Source organism: Battus philenor, unplaced genomic scaffold, assembly GCF_028537555.1.
Source record: "Battus philenor isolate CCGP_79_NKW_IND1 unplaced genomic scaffold, ilBatPhil1.0.hap1 SCAF_26, whole genome shotgun sequence".
Lineage (NCBI taxonomy): Eukaryota > Metazoa > Arthropoda > Insecta > Lepidoptera > Papilionidae > Battus > Battus philenor.
The window spans coordinates 9,589,229-9,611,026 of NW_027181689.1; the positions used below are offsets into that span (position 1 = coordinate 9,589,229).

At 33.0% G+C, this 21,798-nt stretch overlaps 1 protein-coding gene across 1 annotated transcript in view; it reads left to right on the forward strand.

Annotated features, from left to right (window-relative positions):
• The first annotated feature begins 16,671 nt into the window (after nucleotides 1-16,671).
• LOC137925130 (fibrillin-3-like) overlaps nucleotides 16,672-21,798 on the forward strand; it is a 49,488-nt gene continuing 44,361 nt past the window's right edge. Inside the window, exon 1 of the mRNA XM_068768512.1 lies at nucleotides 16,672-16,887. Coding sequence (XP_068624613.1) covers nucleotides 16,833-16,887 — 55 coding nt within the window. The 5' untranslated portion in view covers nucleotides 16,672-16,832. The remainder of the gene's footprint in view (nucleotides 16,888-21,798) is intronic.

The window sequence follows — 21,798 nt, forward strand, 5'->3', positions numbered from 1 at the left end:
CTTTTTTAATTTGATTGAACCATTATTTATAAGGTAACTTTTAATGTAATTTTAATTTATGTGTACTCCTGGTGTATCTAAATAAATAAATGGTTTATATACAGTAAGAATAAGCGTTTTCAAAATTCTGATCATTATGTATTTAAATCGATTATGGTTTAGAATCTGTCATTGCAGACTTTGTACTGCCAAAACTTAATGACACTATCTTATTCCACTAGAAAATAAATAAAACATATTTCAGAGTGATTATACTTTCTGCTTTCAGATGAGCAATATTTTCACAACTTTAAGGCTTTACGCGTAAAACTAATTAACCGTGATAAGACGTGATGTATTTCAAAAAGGAATTTTCATTCATTTTCATTTCAGCCGTAGGATGATCACTATTGGGCATAAATCGCTTCTATACATTTACAATAGGACCTGTGGGAAGCGGCCTGCGTCCGGATTATTGCGACAACAAGATCATCTGTCCACAATATGGGTGGGTACATATCCCACGCTACGTATAAAATATTTCAACCAACGCGAGTTATTTTCACAGCGTTATGTCAAATGATCGGATTTTCTCTAAATGATATATCTATAGAATAGATCTATAGAAGAATGCAAGTAACCGCTATAGCTTAGCGGAATGGCAGTTTCAAGTGCCAGCGGATAAGTCATATAGTGCGCAAAACAGACGACCGTTGAGAGGTCAAGTATGTAAACAGTCAATGTTCATTTGTGTTGTTTTTCTGATGCGTTATTTACATCTCAAACAATACAAAACAACATACAACTTGGGACGAAAATAAATCCTTTAACAGGTTTATTAAAAAATAAACAAAATTATAGAGGAATTCTGTACGTTGTAATAAAAAATAAACTCAAAATTCCCGGTATTCGGTATCTTTAACTGTCTAGTTTTTTTATGTTTTGTGAGATTCAAATTTAAACCTCTCAGACTTTTATAGTGATGTTGCCAAATTATTTTAATGTGGTACACCCGGTTACATGTAAGTTATTTTCAAAAACAATTTGTTGTTACATTTATTTTCTTTCTAAATCATCATTATTATTTTAGCAGTAGTTGGTTCACTTTTAGACCTTGGCCTCGTAGATTTTTAACGAGATCTGCAAGAAGGCTCTTTCGACCACTTTGACAAGGTTTATCCACCTTGTGGGTAGACAATCTACTCTCCGGTCTGCGGTCTTCACCCAGAAGATTAAGACCACAGTTGCCATCCATACTGCGAGCTATGTGGTATTCGCGCTGCCTACTTGCCAATCCAACTCAAAAACTATAAAGAATTTATTTTTACATCATCATTATCATTATCACTTCAGTAGGACGTTTAGTACTGCTCAATGACCTCTCCCATATATTTACAATAACACCGAACAGCCTGTTTATAGCGGGTTTTATGGACCTTAATATGGTAAACTATTTGTTCCAGAACCTTAAAGTAGCCATCTGTTCTGCGCGCTATATAGCCTGGCCACTGTCACTTGTCATCAGATATTCCACTGAGTCATGTCGTATAGTTTCTTACATCTATGGATCCCCTTAGTGATTCTGTCTCGTAGAGAAATCCCGGGTATAGGCCAAAGTAAAAGACCACGTTTTAATATCATAATTTAATACTATATTATTAAATTACCAGTATTATATTCTTGGACCTAAAGATGTTTCGCATTGATAAAGCCGACCAATAAATACATTTTTTTTTTAAAACACACGGAGAATATTTTTGTAATTCAAAACATATCTTTTATAATATACTAGCTGACCCGGCGAACTTTGTTCCGCCTTAATGGCAATAAATAAGCAGATTGTGTTTTTTTTTTGAAAAAATACAAAAAAAAATTAAATAACTACAATAATCATTCATTATTATTTCTGTATTTTAGTACATAGGTTGCTCTTCACTTAAGTACCTTGTGATACACGTCATTTTTTGTTTTATTATCAGGCGCAAAAACAAACAACGCAGATGGTCTTTCGACCCGTGAACATGCCACGTATAATTGACCATGTGAAAAACATGAATGTTCTAGATTTAAACCACAAACTCTTAAGGATTGGCCTTGTGATTTGTTGATAGTCATGGCAAATGCAAGACGTATCGTAAATTGAAGTCTTTTAAATTCAAACGGCATATCGGTTGGGATCATCGGGATCCTCGGAATGAGAACTTCCTCACCTTTGAATTTTCCTATCATTATCGTAGCGTAAATTACATTGTTCATTAATTTACTAACCACCAAACACGTACCGTTGCACAGTTTTGGTTGGTTTATGTTTCGAAGCATGATTACTACGGAGCCAACCTTTAGGCGTAAATTGTGCGGTGGTAAGCCAGGCACGTCCAAAGAGTTTAAAAATTCAATTGGATAGTTGGTGGCTTCATCTTCATTTGTGACGCAGTCAATAGATTTGAATGAATACATTGTTCCAATGATCTTATTTTGAATTATGTAGTTCAGGTCATCTACATCTTTATTCTTAGCCGCTAAAATTGCTCGCTCACTCAACCATTCATTATTTTTGTAGTTAGAAATAATATTTGGAAATACATTTTTGATAAGTTCGTCTTTTGATGAGACAAAATTACAGAAATTATTTGGAAATGATATTAATCGCTCGATTCATCGACAGGTACTTGACCATTACCGATAGTCAGCAATTGCTCCGAGAAATCTTCAGCAGATGTATCATTAAGCAATGTAACTCTCATGTTTGTTGTTAGCTGCAGTTTCTTCACATAGCGCCATAGATTTGACGATTTGAGGCTAGCGTTTATTTCATCGGCAGCCGTAGATCTTGGAATTACTGGCAGTATTTGGCGGAAATCGCCAGACAGTAAAATCATTGCTCCTCCAAAACATCTCGAGTCATTGCGTAAATCTTTTAATGTTCGGTTAAGTGCTTCTAATGCACGTTTATGCGCCATTGTGCATTCGTCCCAGATGATGATTTTCGATGCCGCTAAAACTTTGGCCATTGCTGAGTGTTTTGTAATATTACACGATGGTTCTTCAATAGTTTTGAAGATTTAACGGTAATTTGAATGCTGAATGAGCCGTACGGCATCCTTCTAACAATGTGGCTGCTATTCCAGAAGAAGCAACTGCAACCGCTATGTTGGATCGCGCCCGAACAGTTGCTAAAACTAATGACATAAGGAATGTCTTGCCAGTTCCACCAGGGGCATCTAGGAAATATAAACCACCATTTTCATCAGCGATTGCCTTCATTAAAGTATCATAAACTTCCTTTTGTTGGTAATTTAACAGGGGTACATTCCTTTGAACTACTAAATCTAATTCCTGGTGATCATATTCACGTTCCCGTTCCAATTCTTGATTAAATGCGTCATTCATTTCACGATTTGGCGCTGGCATTCCTAACCTGATTAATAAATTACCGCACATGAGGTAACACATATCTGCGATCAAGAGTAAAGCACGATTATGTACCTCCTCATTCATCTCAATATCGTGATTTCTGGAACTGACACGACTTTGATGTAAAATATCTTCTGACATACTATCCTTGTATTTGTGCCACAGGTTACATGGGTTTGATGGAAAACATGTCGAAATTATGATAGCGAATAATGTGCGTATCTGACTTGGAGATGCAGAGATAATGGCTTCAGTGATTGTCGTATCCCAATGGGTATCGTTTTCTAATAAGTTCAATTCTTCACATGCAGCACGATATGTTGGGAATATTACACCATTAACAGTTCGTAGTGTCTCAAATGAAGTTGGCCCACGCACATTTACCAGCAACAACCGCAAATAGAAACATTCATCATTCTTTGGATGAACTGTATACATACGACGAAGAGCATCAGTAGAACGCACATCTGGATACCCAGGAACCGCATCACCATGCTTCCGTCTTTGAAAATTCTTGGATGAAGCATTCCAAGTATAATAACGTGGCATCTCCGAGTAAAGTAAAGTTCGTGCAAACTGATCGCTTTGGCAGATTGCAAGAAAACTGGTCAATGTAGTTGCTGGAGGTGTTTCAGCACGTTGCGTAGCATTCGAAGCCGTGAAATATACTCGTTGACCATTCTCCAGATGCACCGCCAAATGTATAACAGTAGGATGACGTTCGTGAATGTGGAAATGCGAATATACGCCAAATCGCTTCGTTACAGTTCACATAACGACCAACTTGATAGCGTGAAATTTCATCGTTGATATTTGAGGATTGCAATCCAAAAACCGCCATATCACTGCCTTTCGTGACATATTTGCAAATATATTTTATGGACTTAACTGAATTGCAGTATTCAACGTTGCAATGTGTCTTGAACGTTTTAGAAATAAGTGGCGAATATGGAACATTCCAACTGTTGTCGACAACGAAATCCATTCTTTTCACTTTCGTTGTGACAGTTCGACCGTTGTCATCTGGTGATCGACGCCGATACAGCGGATACCCATCGTTGCCAGTGACAGTCTCCGCCGTTAATTTCCGTGGATATCGTTTAGAGCACTTTCCATCGACCATGCAAGGTGATTGGGGATTGATGGCACCACACGGTCCATGAATCATATTAGTAGTAACAACATCATGTAGGTCTGGATCGACTTCATGATCAGGAATCTCGGCACATATGATATCATCTATTTGGTCAGGCTGAATTCTTTCCACTAACCAAATAAGAATGTGTGCGTGCGGCAGGCATCGCTTTTTGCCATTCGATTGAATACATCCAGCATCGAGTATCTCCAAAGACGCGTTGTTTAACAATAAAGTTCATCAGGGACCGAATTTTTTGCCTGAATATACGTGCTGTGATGTCGTGTCTATCATTTGATGTTTGTCCGGGAAGCAGCAATTGAGTAATTTCTATCCATTTTGGATTACAGGTAAAAGTAATAAAGAGATCTGGCCGGCCGTAATGACGAATATATATCATTGCATCTTGTGCATATTCATGCATATGACGTGGGCTACCAATGTACGTCGCCGGCAGAATAGTTAATTGACCAATATTAGCTGCATTTCCTTCAGTACTAACTGCATCACGTAAATGGATGTACTCCTCAGAACGGAGTTTGGCTTGGTTCAACCTAATAAATGTTAAACGTTCCGTTTCTATTTTTACATACATGTCAACGCAATACTGCTGAAATAATCGACGAAACCGCAGCAAATAGTTGTCAGCATTTTGACGAACCATCAAACGATATGCATAATAATTCATTGAGCTAACTTTCTTTGTAGTTTCTTCACCTGAAATTCAAAATTTGATAATTAACCATTTCAAAGACAAATAATACAGACATTAACCATTATTAAGATACTAATACTTTACCATTCAATGGATTTATCATTTTAATATTAAAATAATATCCATCTTCTCCTTGCCAAATCATCAGTGGGTATTGCAATGCGTCATATGATCGATGAGTTTCAGATATTTGTTGCAGTTGCCCAGTATCGCGACGTGTAAGCACAATATCGCGTTTTTCCAATTGTTCACCAACAATCAGGATGGCAACTTCGTCTACTGTTGGAGCATTAAATGTGCGTTCGTGTGTTCCAGATGGTCGTTTATCTGCTTTGATGACAACTTTATAGTCATCATTTGGCATTTGCTCTAAAGCACTCTTAAACAACCTGACCAACACATGATGTTCATGAAGCAGACACTGCAAGTCTTGAATAATTGCTCGCTTCATTCCTGCATTGATCCCTAGGCGTCGATCAAGTTGTTCTTCCTTGTTGCCCATGAAATATATTTGTAAAAATTTATTCTGTGTATCTTCGAAAGGTAGTAATGATCCAATTCGATGGTGGATCTGTCCTTGTATCTACAAAATAAAAACCAGACAGTATTAACTGGGTTATAAACACTTTTTCTGTGGGAAAGTAGAGTTCAGTATTAGCAAATATAATACATACCAATAGATAAAGTAAGTTATTCTTTAACTACATTCTATGTAAGTACAAAAATAAATACCTTAAATGTCGGATTAAATCCTCCTTCTTCGATAATGTCTGCCCCAAATGACGTCATTTGGAAACAACTATTGTATTTTCGAGTATTTGCAAGAAAGTGGCGTGATTCTTGTGTTTCGCCACAAAGCAATGAATACAATGGCTCATGTGGCGGAGTCAACACTGGCAATTTCACTTTACCATTAAGGCAGCATAATCCAGGCGTTTCTCCGAAAAAATTTAATGCACCACAATACTCGCAAACAACGTCCATTTGCCCAATGCAAACGCTAGGATGCAAGCTGTAATCATTGCTGCAATCGTATCGAAACGCTGCTCGATTCAAATCAGCTAAATATCTTGTTCTGCGTCGCACATTATCTATTTGTTGCCTTCTGTTGTTCGCTCGACGATTCTGCATTGCCAACCGAGCTGTTTCACGGGCTGCTTCACTTTGCTCTCGTGATTGAGAAGCACGAAGTCGAGCCATACTATCGCGGCGCTGTTCACGTGCAATTTCTTGTTCTTCTTCAGTCCTTTCATTTGCAGTATTTTGTATTCTTCTTGCATTACGGCTTTGTCGGGAAAGAATCGATCGTCTTGGTCGCGGCATTATTAATTAAACTTCACTTCACTTCAATCCACTTGTTAATTATTTATTTAATAGAAATAGTTTTAATATTGATTTCTTACAAATATCAAATTGTCATCCATACGTCAATACATAGCTGTCATTTTACGTCAATTACATAACTGTTATTTGCGTTTTGTTATTCCAAGTCTGATTCTTTTTTGTTTTACCACGTTTTATAGTGACTGACGTTTCATGTCAAGTCACACGGGAACGCTGTCGAACGGGATAAAAAGTATCCTATGTCCATCTCCTGGCTCTAAGCTACCTCCCTACCAATTTTCAGCCGAACCTGTTCTGCCGTTTTTGAGTTATAAGTGGTGTAACTAACACGACTTTCTTTTATATATATAGATAATACAATAATTATTTTATTATCTTAGTGAAATTATTTAACTATTTATCCAACCTTCTATTCAACAAAAATTATTGTAAATACATTATTTTTTTTAAATCAGACCGGATTTTCAAAGTTTCAACATGGAATATACTGTGGTTAAAATCATTTTCGCGTATATCGACGTATATTTTAATGACATTTATTAAAGAAATTAATGTATGTTACATTAATTTCTTTAATAAATTTCAGAGTGATCGCATTATTTTTTGATTAAATGTGAAATAACGAATAAATTTTTTGAAAATAAATACCATCCAACAGAAGTTCATGGCGAAATGCGCAGTTTCAATTGTATCGATATTTTCTAAAAATATTATGATTTCGCAATTTGAGAATCATCTGAAACGCAATTTCATAATTTTCTGAAACCTTACAAAGAGTTATCGGTAAAGTCGTTTTCAAGTTACGGTTTGCCTTATTTATTCTATTTTATGTGAATATATTTTATAACATTTAAATGAGAGAATGATTTTACGTTTGCTAGCTTAAATCGGAACATTTTTTTAAAATGGTATTATATTTAATTCGTCTTTTATTTTAGAGAGTTTGAGAACCTCTAATATAAACGTTGTAAATATTTATTTATATATTCATTTCATCGCTGCACGTCTAGTCTCAACTTCATTTCTGTGACTTGTTTGTTTTATTCCATTAAGCGTTTCTCAGAACCCAAGGCATCCCATATACATCCATCTTAATTGATATTCCTTCTGTCTTTTTATGTTCACTAACGAGTTCCCGCGAAATATCCGTACGAAATTATACCCGTGCGATAACGAGACGAGTCACGCGTTATAGGAATGCTTATTATATTAATATTCACAATAAAAAGTATATACATATGGCGCCTTGTAACTTTAAAACGTGGCCAATGTGAAAAGTCCGAATCATTTCACAAAAATTTTAACGAATTGTAACAAAATATGAATTTATTTTAAGGATATCCAAAAGCAATACTTTTTGGACAGAAGTTATGTATATATATATATGTATATATATATATATATATATCCTCAAGTCATCATGTCACGAAAAATATTATTACGGTGCTGAGAATAAAATAAAGACTTATGTTCAATATTTAAGCTTTTTGGGGACTTTTTGTATTTTATTTCTATCTTATATAAAAGCTTCAAAGCTTTATGCGCGTATGTTAAATCAATTATTTTTTTCTTTTGTGATGCGACAGACAAATTACTTTTGGCAATACAACGTCTGCAAGGACAAAGTAAATGACAACCAAGTTTATTATATAGTACTCTGTATTTTTTCCGATGCCATCGTCTTATATAAAACAAGAGAAAATCTCATAAATATATTATATATATATATATATATATGTATATATATTATTGTACGACATCAAAATTACATATAAATACGTCGTTCTCGAATGTACACAAGGACATTAATCAATTCTGCAAATGTTTCCTTTTGTTTCGCACATCTGCTGTGGTCGAATTTTATCGACGTTCAGTATGTCAAGGTTTTGATGAGGATAAATATAGCTTATAAATAAAGTTCAGATGACTTGTGTATTAAAATGTACAATATAAGGGCCTCGGGCTTATTCTTAACATATCCTTCTATTTACATATTAAGAGATAAGAGAAAAGCGACAAATTAGTTTACGAAAATGTGTACAAATATAGGTGTAATATATATATATATATATATATATATATATATATATATATATATATATATATATATATATATATATATATATATATATATTACATATGTATTTTAAATTAGTAACATAAGTGACTCTTATGTGGGCAACTGTGTACGGTGTTACACACTCCTTTGTATTATTTATAAATTTTCATAAATTTAAGAAGTTCACTGAACAATACATTGTAAATAAATGCTTTTATAGTGCGAAGGATTTTCAAGTGCTAATAAATTATGAAGATAAATTATTTTACTACTATAGTAAAGATATTGTAAAAATGACCTGTGTTCTCAGATCATACCGCGTACGGAACCCTAGAATCTTATATTTGAAGGATTCCGTACGTATCAATTGATATTAGTTCCTATCAAATTGGGCTCTTCTGGTATATTTCTTATAAGGTATACCAGTGATCATTCTAAGTAGTATGATGTCTACATCATACATAATGATGTGAATAAATAAATAAACACTATCCCCAACCCTTTGATTCGTTAAATGCATACGAAGAGTTATTCATTTCTAGTGTATTATTCTGAATTGTTTCGATATTCTTGATTAATTTCTGATTCGCTTCACTAAACCGGAAACAGTTTAGCTGTCCAAATAAATCAGATACGTCAAGTATTCTGGTATATAGAAATTTAAATATAGTGATTGATTTTTTTACAACCAAAATTAGGCAGATTATGAACGTAAAAAATTACAATATTTTATTGATAATTTCCAGACAGAATAATCCCTACTGAACATAGGCCTTCCGCGTAGATTTCGTATAAGACCAGTCTTAAGTAGTCTGTATTTAACGTCATCCAACGACCATAAAATTCAAAAAATAATGTACGTCCATAGTGTATTTACTAATGTTTCGACTGCAAAAAGTCTGTAATTGATTTGTAATAAACAGAATTGATTTTTTTTAAATAAAATTCCAAGAAACACTATCGGATTACCATTTACAAAATTCAAAACGCATATTAAAAGTAAATTGACGTAATAGGCTTATTATTCTATATTCAAAAATTTAAATGACAAGAATCCTTGGAAATCATGTCGTTCGATTATTTTGATATCATTTAGGCTATATCTGATTAAGTGTATATATATAAATCTGTATTGTTGTACTACTAAAAGATGTGTTGCTGTGGAGTTTCTTCTTGCTTCTTCTCCACAACTAACATCTTGCGAAAGGGAATAGTCATAAAAAAGTAAGTTGAAGATCAACAACGATTCTGTTTAAAGTTCCAATGTTGATAAATAGAATTTTATTTTCATCTTATATTATTTTAATAAGGTCTAACCACCTTAGTGGACGTCTAACGCTGTGCTTGTCGGTTTATAGTTTCAACTACAGAAACTTAAGTTCCCAGCAGCAATCCGTTTTGCGCGCCTTCACAATTTTCCAATCTGCATGATGAGGAAGGCTTTTGTCTAGCAGTGCTCGTCTTATAGATGAGAAGAAGGACCCCTCGTGCTACTGCGAACCGGGCGTGGACCAGACCGTGGTCCACCTTGTGGCTCTCGCACATGCAAGAATGCGCAGTGCCCTGAAAACGGAGGTAAAGTAAAAGATAGATTTAGAGAGCATCGCCGTAAGCAAACGATAGGAATAATGGGCGAAGACAACCTTCGCCCATTATTCCTATCGTTTGCTCGTAGGGTGGTGAGTGACACTGTTAATAGAAACAAAACAGTATAGATAAGTAGGTACCTAATAAACTGCACATAAAATAACTAGTCAATTAATAATAGGAAAAAAGAATAAGAAAAGTGTAGTAATGTATTAAGAAAGCACAACCCAAAGAAAATGTGATAAAAAAATAGAATATGTAAATAATAAAATAAAGAATAAAAAAAAATGTACCTAGCCACCTAAGAGTAATAAGATGATGGAAGGAAGGCGATGAAAGCAAGAAGGAATGAAAGAACAAAATGAAAGATATTGTGATGGAAATATGGTAAGAATAAAAGAAATTGAGAAGTATGACAGTGAGTGAAGAATAAAGATGAAAAAATCTGAAAAACTTTGTAAACAAAGACCCTGATACTAGTTAGGGGTCCGAGAGGCCTCCAATAGGGGCCACAAAAAAAATATAGCTGTGATGATGATGAATCTAGTTTAGCTTTCCTAAAACGACGCAAGCAACGAGTCTTATAGACAAATGTTACAGGAGATTTTAGGACAAGGCTTGCGTAAAAAAAAGAAGTGATATCATTAGGCTGATATAGAACTGTAACTTAAGTCGCAGGTTTAATTCCAGTAAGGCTAGATATTTTATATGCTCACTGTGAAAGTAAAACGCCATGTCTTAGAATCGAAACAAATGTCATTGGGCCCGCGTAGTGAATTAAGATCTCTGTATTAGCTTTTTGAAATTAGAATTATATTTGTGATCTGGGAGCATTATGCACAAGAAAAGTGAAGAGAAAATAAAAAATAACACGAGAAAATTTTACTTGCTGTTTTATAAATTTTGATATAACAATTAGTTATGTTAGTGTTAATATATTTTAATTTCTTTAACATATATAGGGTTAGCATTTCACCTCTATGTCGACTGATATAAAGCTATATTATACATTTATTTTGTCAAAAACTTATCAATAAGTCATACTATAATGTAAAGGATTGTTTAGTGATATCTTGGGAATGACTAACTTTAAATGGTATGGTAAGAAGTATATTTGTGACAGTAACAAAAAAAAAACACATTTTAAAGGTATTTTAACGAGTGAATTTTCAGAGTCCAATTTAGTTCTTTTTATGGCTTCCATTTTTGGTGACTTCTATTACTCTCTGCCATGTGTGGGGCCGGGATATAACAACTCGAGTAAACTATTTTTTTAATTTGGTTAATTTAACTTTCTCCTTTAATCTTTTACAATCTCTTATATTACAAATTACCTTCTGTCTCCCCTGTCTATCTATCTTTCTTCACATTCACATTGTTTCCCGTGTATCAACTTTCTTCCTTCGTCTTCTTTCCTAGACAACAGTATACATAGTACATTATCACAGTTTTGACCCGATTTTTTTATTTTATTTACATTTTACTATTATTTGCAATTTCTATTTCTTGTTCTTTTCTATTGTATATTTATTACTTTTTTTAGAGAATTCCAGGATATCGTATAATTTGGTTAAAATTTTCAAATTAAATACATCTTTTCTAGCACAAGAAAAGATTCAAAGTTGAAAAAAATATGAACAAGTAATTTTTTTTTTAAAAATGTCTTAACGCTTAGATATTATTCTTAAAGAGCATTGCATAGAGAAAAAAGGATTACTTTTGCTAAAAAATTACTTTTATTTCCAGTTTTTTTGCATAAAAAACTGGATTTAAAAATTATTGTTTAAAGTCACTACTACATTGAACACACATATAGATTAGTTAAATATTTTAAATAAAAAGTTAGTTAAAAGTTTAAATATTTTCTGTACAATTATTTTGCATGAAGTCTATTTTTTAATAACTATTGCATTCTTAAAATACTATTTTAAAGGCTACAGGATGGTATAAGGTTAATAAAAAGGTCATGCAATTTAAAGAATTTAAATTAAAAAAAGGAAGATTTACGTTATCCTATTGGTCTGTTGCCAAGATGGTATGATATTGATGCCAGAATACAAAACAAATAGCTCCTTTGCAATAAATACTTAGAGGAATAACTTAAGGTTATTCCTTTAAGTATAAACATATACATAACCTTTCTCGATTCAAATATAATTTCAATTTATATGCGTGATCGAAATATTACTGTATTAACACAGAGTTTGTTTGACTCTGTGTTTGGCACTAATCGGTGTAACATAACTCCTGAAGATACCTCGTGGAGGGATGAAACACGTGTTAAGTGATTTAACGGTGGTAGTTGTGTCATTCGCATTGTTTGCCGCATGCGCATTTATCAGCGGGCTGGCGGGCGGTGCACTTTGTTGCACGACTACCACTGCATGTGCGAAAGTGGCTAAATATTGGTCCTTTCTTCCGCAAAATAATGCCTGATTCCATTAAATATAAAGTTATTTATTTATATCAGTCATAGGCTGTCCACTTCTTAACTTTGACCTTTCTCGTATTAAATATGTCTTAGTTAGAAATTTTCTGCATCCAGTATTTTTGTATCTATCTCCTCGTGCTGCGGATTCGTGGTCGTCTACAGAATTTTAAGGCACCAGCGGTCATTAGCTCTGCGCGTTATATGGCCTAATATTGGCACTTAAATTTGTCCAAGGATTTTCTCATGTCTTGTTTGATCTCATAGAGAAATACCATAGCTATCTCTATGTCTCGTAGAGCGCATTCAAGTAAGGTTACTCACTTCATAAGAGACATTTACACGTGTACCATCTTTATAGGTGACCAGAATATCGCTTATGAATAAAGTAAATAACTTACTTTTGCAATAAATAACTTGTAATACTAAGTTATGAAATTTTCAAATTAAGGTTTAAGTGCTCTCTAGCTTTTTGTTAATCGATTTAAAACATCATTTAAATGACTCTATTATTATTATATAAAGCATAGCGTATTTCAATAAGTTTAAAACCGAAATCGTTTGTGGTAATAGATCAACGAAATGATCTAATATGAATAAGATATCTAGACTTCTAGAAGAAGATCGAGGTACGTGGAAGTTCTACCAGCTTACTTCGACTGACCATCGTCTTCACGACGGTCTTAAGGAATACACCTGTGTTCCTTGATATTGTATCAATCATTTTAGTTTTCCGAGATTCTTTGACTTTTTTGTATATTGTTTTTAAAGTTAGTATATTAGATGAACAGCGACCACGAAGCCGCAACTCCATATGCTGATCCGTGTGGGTCCGATACCACAGTAGCCGAAGACCAGCACAGATGGAGTAAGATACCGCTCGATAACATTTTCAAAAAGGACTTTTATCACCACCCAAGCGAAAGTCATTTTAGATATAAATCAAGATCCGTCATAACGTCATTAGTTTTGTTATTGTAAAACATAATTGGATTTCGAATCGGCTAGTACGTTTAATATCCTTAGGCATCCTGTGCATGCCTTGTATTGCGGGCTTTATGGAAGGGAGAAGTCGAGATGAACAACGCAGACGTGGCAAACTGTGGTTTACTTTTTTGCCTAATTTATGCTCGATTGTCTTATTTGATTTAGTACCTTTGTGATATTAGCTATACTTTTTTTTATGACCCCCGCTATTGGGGGCCTCTCATACCCCTATCTTTGGAGGAACAGCGACTTTACGGGGAATTTATTTTTTCACATAGTTATTTATTATTTCCATTCTCTCCTTTCGTTCTTCACATATTCTTTCAATCTATTCTTTCATGCCACATTTCTGCTATCTTTCCCTTTTACTCTGTGACCTTTCATTCCTCCCTCATTACATGTTACTTTTTATCTTTATTTCTTTTCGTTTACATTTTTATCACATTTTATATCACATTTTGAGTTACATTTTATCACATTTTTTCTTATTGTCTATTTAAAATTTTTCTTATTTTCCTTAATTTTTATTTTTTTGTATCACTTTTTTAATTATTGTGCAGTATGAGAGGAATTCTTCCCTAGTATCCTTTCCGCCTATCAGGGAGGCTATTGACTCCTCCCTGATTTTAACGCCAGAATTAGCTATACGTTACCACAGTATAGAACATGTGGGTCATGTATAATTTCTCTATAACTTGCTAAGGAATTGAAGCTTGCCAATAGTGAATATCGGCTCATCTCTGGAACAGGCGTCCAAAGCAATTCTAGTCATTTGAAATTAGAGTTCATCTAGGATTCCTTTTGAACCGGTTCATCAGCTCCCGAGCACCATATCTAGTCTACTTTCCACAAGGCACTTTCACAGTGAATCTGTAGAATTATGACAACAAAATTTTTATCTATAATTATATGATCTGCTCTATAGAGATTTACCTCGTAAATAATTAAATGTTGATTTTTATTGCTCCTTTTTAGAAATAAATAGTTCATACAGTTAACGAGTATTTTATTTCTTTCCCTTTTTTTTATTTATTTATTATTACTTATATAATGCATGTATAGCGGCGAACTTAATATCTAAGTTACTTAATATTACTGCGTTCTAAACTAACTTAAAGTTATAAAATATAAATTGTATAACATATTGGTTTATTTCTCAATACTATTGACTTGAAAGAGGTTTTTGATACAACTTTTTTATCAATAATTTTAAGTAATTTATACGTGGTTTCAACAGGACGTCAAGTGTCGCCTGACTATCGATAATTAATTATTGCAAACAAAATTATCACATCGTATAATTTCACGAAATTCGTCAGCTAATTAGGTCAATCATGTGATATAACACTTCTTAATTATATTTTAGGGAGCTAAATTAAACATAGTGTTTATAAAACTAAATGAATTGATTGCGGCTTTATAATTAAATGTTTAACTGACCAAAAAGATTCGATGTTTTACCTGAATACATTAAAAATTTAATAAAAGAAACAATAACTGTGTAGGTCTCACTAGAACAGTGGCAGCTTAGTGGTAAAGGACTGAGACTTGCGATTGTACTTGGTTCGATCCTACGATACAATCTTATCTAATTCATACAATGCCCATTAAGTATATAGGATTGTTACTGCTCACAAATAATTCCAGAGGATGGGCAGCAGAGTATCACAATGCTATACTGTGATCGCCAATCTGCCTACTAAACGTGGCGATTATAGTACGTATATCCCCCCATAGATATCTTTGCCTATGTCTTGATGTGGGCGTCTATGTACTGGAACGATGATAGATAGTCATAGTGGATATTGGTTTTAAATCATATTTTTATTGGTTTCAAATAAAATGAATAACTAAGTTATTGTACCAAAAAAAACGTTATCCAACATCTCAGGCGAATGTATAAAATATGTCAGACTAGTGTATTGTCCGTCAAGAAGTGGGTGGTACGAGTGGGAGCGGCATTGGGCCAGTGATCGTGAATAGTTCATGAGATAAATAGTAAATCAAGTTTAAATGTTAGAGTTATGTTTATACAAAAATACGAGTGGGCAGTTAAGATAAAGTCTCTTTTAGTGTTTGACCATGATTTCTAAAGTTATTCTATGATATATATATATATATATATATATATATATATATATATATATATACATATTACAGAATTGCCACTACTCACAAACAAGTTGCTAGAGGATAGGCAGCAGTATTCTCTGCGTACCTTAATATTAAGGTCACACAACACAAAGTACACACAATCGCCTGCCAAGCATGGCGATTGTGTGGTATATCCCCCTATGGATATCCTTGGAGGGAGCCTACAACTTGCAATGTGCGTTTATTGGTTGCAAGGACGATCACAATAACTTGTAGTGGGGATTATTTGTTTAAATTTATTTTCAATATTTATATATAGATAAATAAACCAAGCCTTTATGTAAAATATACTTATAGATTTAAAATTAGTCACTAACGTTCCTTTAGACGACTAAAAATCGATTTTAAGAAATTCTAATTTCAAGAGGGTTAAGGGTGCATTCCATTAAAACATATAAATGCATATTTTTAATGAAAAATTTTTAAGAACGAATTTAATAAAATTATATACGGCAAAGGCGGTGCGGGTAGGGTACGGTTTGAACAGTATTTAACAATACATTTATATAGATAATGTGTTGTTGTTTTGTTTTGTGTGCGCAGAATAAATGACAGCTGAGACCTTAAGGTTTGGACGTGAATCGGCAAATGTAACTCAACCGGTTCTATTATGAATCTATAGTGGAAGGCTATGTGTGTGGCTGCAAATCTTTGGTAACAGATGATGAACTTTGAATTCAAAATTAATATTTTTTTTAAATAAATTTTATCATAGTGTCTTATTAGGTTGAAAATGTAAAGAATGTTAAAAGTGGAGACGTTTGAAAGAAAATGTCAAGTCTTTATTACTTAATCTTTGGCGAGACAGAGACGGGTGCATCGAAAGGCGACCGAAATAGATCGAGTTGCGCATACGCATGCCACACTCCTGTCCCCACAGCGCGCTTCGAATTAAGGATAAATGGATTTTTTAAATCAATTTGCGAAACCGAAATAGAATATTAATCGATATGAATCGATAGATTAGTGTTGTATTTATATGTGATTTATCGACATTTATATTTAATCGTTTGTATTTTGTATAGTGATAATGTGGTGGTTTATAACGTGTGCCGTCTTTGTGTGCTTACACAAGGGAGCTTTTGGTAAGTTTAATTTGCGAGATAACTTCGGAAATAACTTAACTATCTTGTAGACTCCGTAAAATTTTTTTTAATCTTTTATAAAATATCTTGTTTCTTAATGATTTATTTATATTGGATTAAAACGATTCTCATATTCCATTTTTTACAGTTTAAAAAATAATATTAGGCCTTTTTAATAGTTATATAGTCAATACTATTATTAACTTGGTGTTATAATTTTTTTAATTTACTATTAATTTTTATAAGCGGTATTAATAATTTGTAGTATTTTTTGGATAAACAATACAATATTAATTCAAATTAATTTTTTATTAAATATAAGATTATTATTTATTAATAAGTTTTCGTGTAATTTTAAATTATTAAATACACGTAGTATTTTTTCTTTGAGAGGGACGTGATTTGCAATCCGATGAAAAAAAAAAAGAAAAATTTAGTTATATAATAATTTATATTTGAAAACGTAATTTTAAATTAAGTTTACATTTGTTTTCATAATTAATTTTAGACCTATAGGAAAAAAAAAACTCACATGTTATAAAATTCTTCATTATTTATAAATTTTAAATAATTATTTATTTAATTTTTCGGAATATATTTTATCTTATACTTTTAGGTAACAATAAAATTTATTAAAAGAATCCAGACGAAATAAATAATATTGTAATTACAGTATTTAAGCTGTTGTACTGGCAAATCGGTGTAGAATTTCAAATAGGCTGTGGTTTTTTAATTATCGACAACAGTTTATCTCCGAGGCATACTGTTTATATAGAATTCCATGTTCTTTTACTACGAACATAGTTCTCTAAACGTGATTTGAATATACATTGCTTCGTTTCGTTAGTATCTTAGCAGCAAATAGTTCTGTTAATAAGCAATGAAGAGCAAACAATACCGAATTTTCCTCTTGAGCGAAATTATAAATTATGTGTGTAATATTTGATGTATGCAATGATGGAAACATTAAATTTGTGATAATTTTTGAATTACTACGTATTCCTAGTACATCATGGTATCTCTTTAAGAGGTGTGTGATTAAACGTATTCTTCTCCTATCCATTGGTGTTTTCATTTGAATTATTTGTTAACCAATTTATAAAACGTATATATGATGGTAAATGTATTGTACGTAATGTCGATGAGTCGTATCTGGTATCGTGACTTTATCACTTAATAAACACAGCTGCGATGAGTTTCTTAGTGCATTATTATTTCTTATCGAATTATATAGTTTTAGAATGTACTCTACTGCTATTTGGTAAATGGATCAATATATCTTATTTTCAATATTCTCTGGTAAGTAAAAGATTAAGTTATTCAAGATGTCCGTTGGCGATCGAAATTAACCAATATATTCCAAAGTGCCAGTTGAACTTTTCAAGGTTGAAGTGACAGTGGATAGGCTATATACCGCGCAGAACAGATGGCCTCTGGGACCTTAAGGTTCTGGAATAGAGACCACGGATTACCAAGCGGAGGATGTCTACCCACAAGAAGGCCAGGCGATTTTTTTTTGCTAAAAGCAGATCTCTTGTTAATGTATCGAGGAGGTCTATCTCCAGCAGTAGCTGTATGAGGTCCTGAAGCTAAAATGATGACGATGATGATCTAGAAGATTCGTTTGACTATTTAGTAGAGATTTTTGAATATAAATATTTTTAAGTGAAAATGTCTCTAATTCTAAACTTTTTAAGAAATGATTTTTTTATTTTATTTAAAGTGGTCCCGTTAACAATCCATGAACTATAGAATACTGTAAACCACTGTAAAAACCAATGGCTCCACTCATCGTTTGGGATCTTTTACACAGATTTTTCAAATAAAATTACCACATCTTCGGCATCATGAAATCGTATTCCAAGAAGTTCTTCTCTTTGGGAATAAATGAAAGTTACATATACGAGGTTGGAAGGAAAATGACCTTTCAATACCACACCTACTGTATACTCGCTTTTTCATTTGGCTGATTCCATTGACGAACTGTACTCATGAATGAGGACTTCACTGCATCGTCGTGTTTCTTCATCTTTCACTATAACAACATTAAAAAAAATAGTGTAGTACACAACTGTTACTGTTTTCTTTAAGTAAATCAAAGTCTAAATGTATATCTCCAGCGCTTATATCAAAACCTGCACTTACCTGAAATATCTCCTTTCTTGTGTCCCATAAATAAACGTCGGTTCCGGTTCGTGGCCGCTTGAGAACCTTTCGGTTCCAACAGCCATCGGTTGCACGATGATGTACCTACACTGCCACTTAGAGCTACATTGACCTTTGTTTCTCTGTGGATCTTCTTATTCCTAACTCAATCTCGTAGCGAAAATCCAAATACAGCCGTCTTCATTGGTCTCTGGATCTTGAGCCTTCCTATGAGGTCTATTGTAAGCTACCGCGTCTCAGATCCGTAAGTCATCACTGACAACACACTTTAGTCAAAGACTTTCGACTTCTAAAGTATTTCGCATGATAAGATGTGTCGAAGCTTCTCGAACGCTGTCCATCCAAGTGTGATTCGACTAGTGATCTCTTTCTTTAAGTTGCACTTGGACCAAGCTGGACCGTTTGTTCCACGGTGTGTGGGTAGCCTTCCACTTGGTGGACTGAAGATATAGTTAAGATCGTAAGAAGTAATTGAATGGAGACAAGGTAAGACAAGTTGTGGCGATCTTCAAGGCAGGCTATTGCCTTTCAGTTGCTGCATATCGACTGTAAACAAGAAAATGACATCATAAAATTGTATGAATAAAAAGTTTATCACTTTTTATAAATCCTCGATGACATTTGATGTCACTTGCAAACATTTCACGGTGCAGTTATTTTCAACACGGTGTATTATCGCAAAAATATATTGTTTTTAATAAGGCCATTACAATTTAAATGTTTCTCTGTCGTTTACAGAAGGGTTACTCACTGAAAAGCTTTAACTGAATTTTTTTTATTAACGAGTTGTATGTATTTATAGAGAAATGTATGTATTTCTTTATTTATACTTCTTAGACAATTATATATATATTATAATAATATATTGACGTAATTATCTTAATTTACTTGTTATATTATGAGGTTTACTAGCTGTGCCCGCGACTTCGTTCGACTGGAATTTACCAAAAAAAATTCAGTTTAGTTTTTTTTTGTTTTAATAATTTTTCTGAAATAAAATATACCTATGTTACTCCTTATTACACACCTGCTAGTATAAGTCGTGTCATATCGGTGTAGCTATTTCAGAGATTTGTCGGAACAAACAGACAGACATACATGTATGTTATTATATTAATGAAATGTATATATATATATATGTATATATACTTATGCACATATATGCATGTGTGTACATGTAATTTATGTATATATCTCTCCTATTTAAGTATACTTATATTGTTATATGTACCGTATATTCACATGTACCTAATAAAATCTGTTATTTGAATTTTAAAAACAGACACTTTAATTTATAAATATATATGTATACACACACACACACACATATATATATATATATATGTATATATATATATAATTTATGCATATATCTCTCCTCTTTAAGTATACTTTTATTAGTAATAAAAATAAGTATTCTGCTGTTCATGAATATATGGTTTTTGCTAGAGAACGCTTCATTTATTTCGCCTTGTTCAATACCCGGCGATGAATATTGCACATCAACCTTTGGAAAGAGACAATTGGCTAATTTTGGCTTCGTATATGACGGTCCAAACGTCACATAGGTAGTGTACTGTTATCGCCGGGTACTGTACAATATATAAAAAGTGTAAATAATAAAAAACAACAACGATTCGTGTGCGTGTAAACAAATCTTAACTTCTCTATGACTGAATAATAAATATAGTATATTCTGGAATAATCTGCGATAAATGCATTTCGTAAATTACCACCATAGTATTAAGATACACTTATTCATTTATTTTCATATACTATTTATTTAATGTTCTTTATTGTACACGCAAGGATACATTTAAATAGATTCATAATATACAAAAAAGTAACAAGCGGTCTTATCACACAAGGCAATCTTTTACAGACAACCCATGTATACAGTCATTTACATAAATTGTAATTTTAGTGTAATATATATGTCTAATACCTTTTTTAAGAATTGCTAGTTTTGCTGCCGGCTTATTGGTGTTATATTAAACTGTTTTTAGGTTCATTAATATGGCAGACAGTAATAGTCAGTTTATCATAAACTTGCTCGTTTTAAATAACATAAAAGTACTTTATTTTATTCAGTATTGAAAAATTGTGTATTTATGAATGTTTGTATTTCTGTCTAAAATGTCAAAGTGTTTTTAGCAGCATTCTAGAACTATTTATCGCAGATGTTTTTTTGATTATTTTTATATGACAGTAGAACGAATCATACAAAGTGCTCTAATCAATTCCAAAAATACTCGACCTAATTTAATGTCCCGATTCTATGACATTGATTCACCATTCTCAAACACGCAGACGGTGGTGTCTATTTTAAAAGTTCTTATTTAATTTGTTTAGAATTTAAAATCAACTTTAATTTATTATGTTTTGTTAGCTTTTCTTCTGACGTGTAATTTATTCTCCTTGTCATATCTCAAAACATGTATTAAAATTCGGGTCAATTTTTTTTTGATTTTCATTTGACGTAAGATTTTACGTATCTTTATTGTAGCAATATCATTAATTACTGATAAATCTAGTCAGTAATATTTAATGGAATCAGGCGTTACCTTGCGGAAGTCCATCCTAAGTAAGAAAAGGACCAATATTTAGCCCGCCAGCCCTCTGATAAATGCGCAACACAGAGTCCTGTATTTGGCACTAATCGGTGTAATATAACTCCTGAAGATGCCCCGAGGAGGGGTGAAACACGTATTGAGTGATTTGACGGTGGCAGTTGTGTAGTTCGCA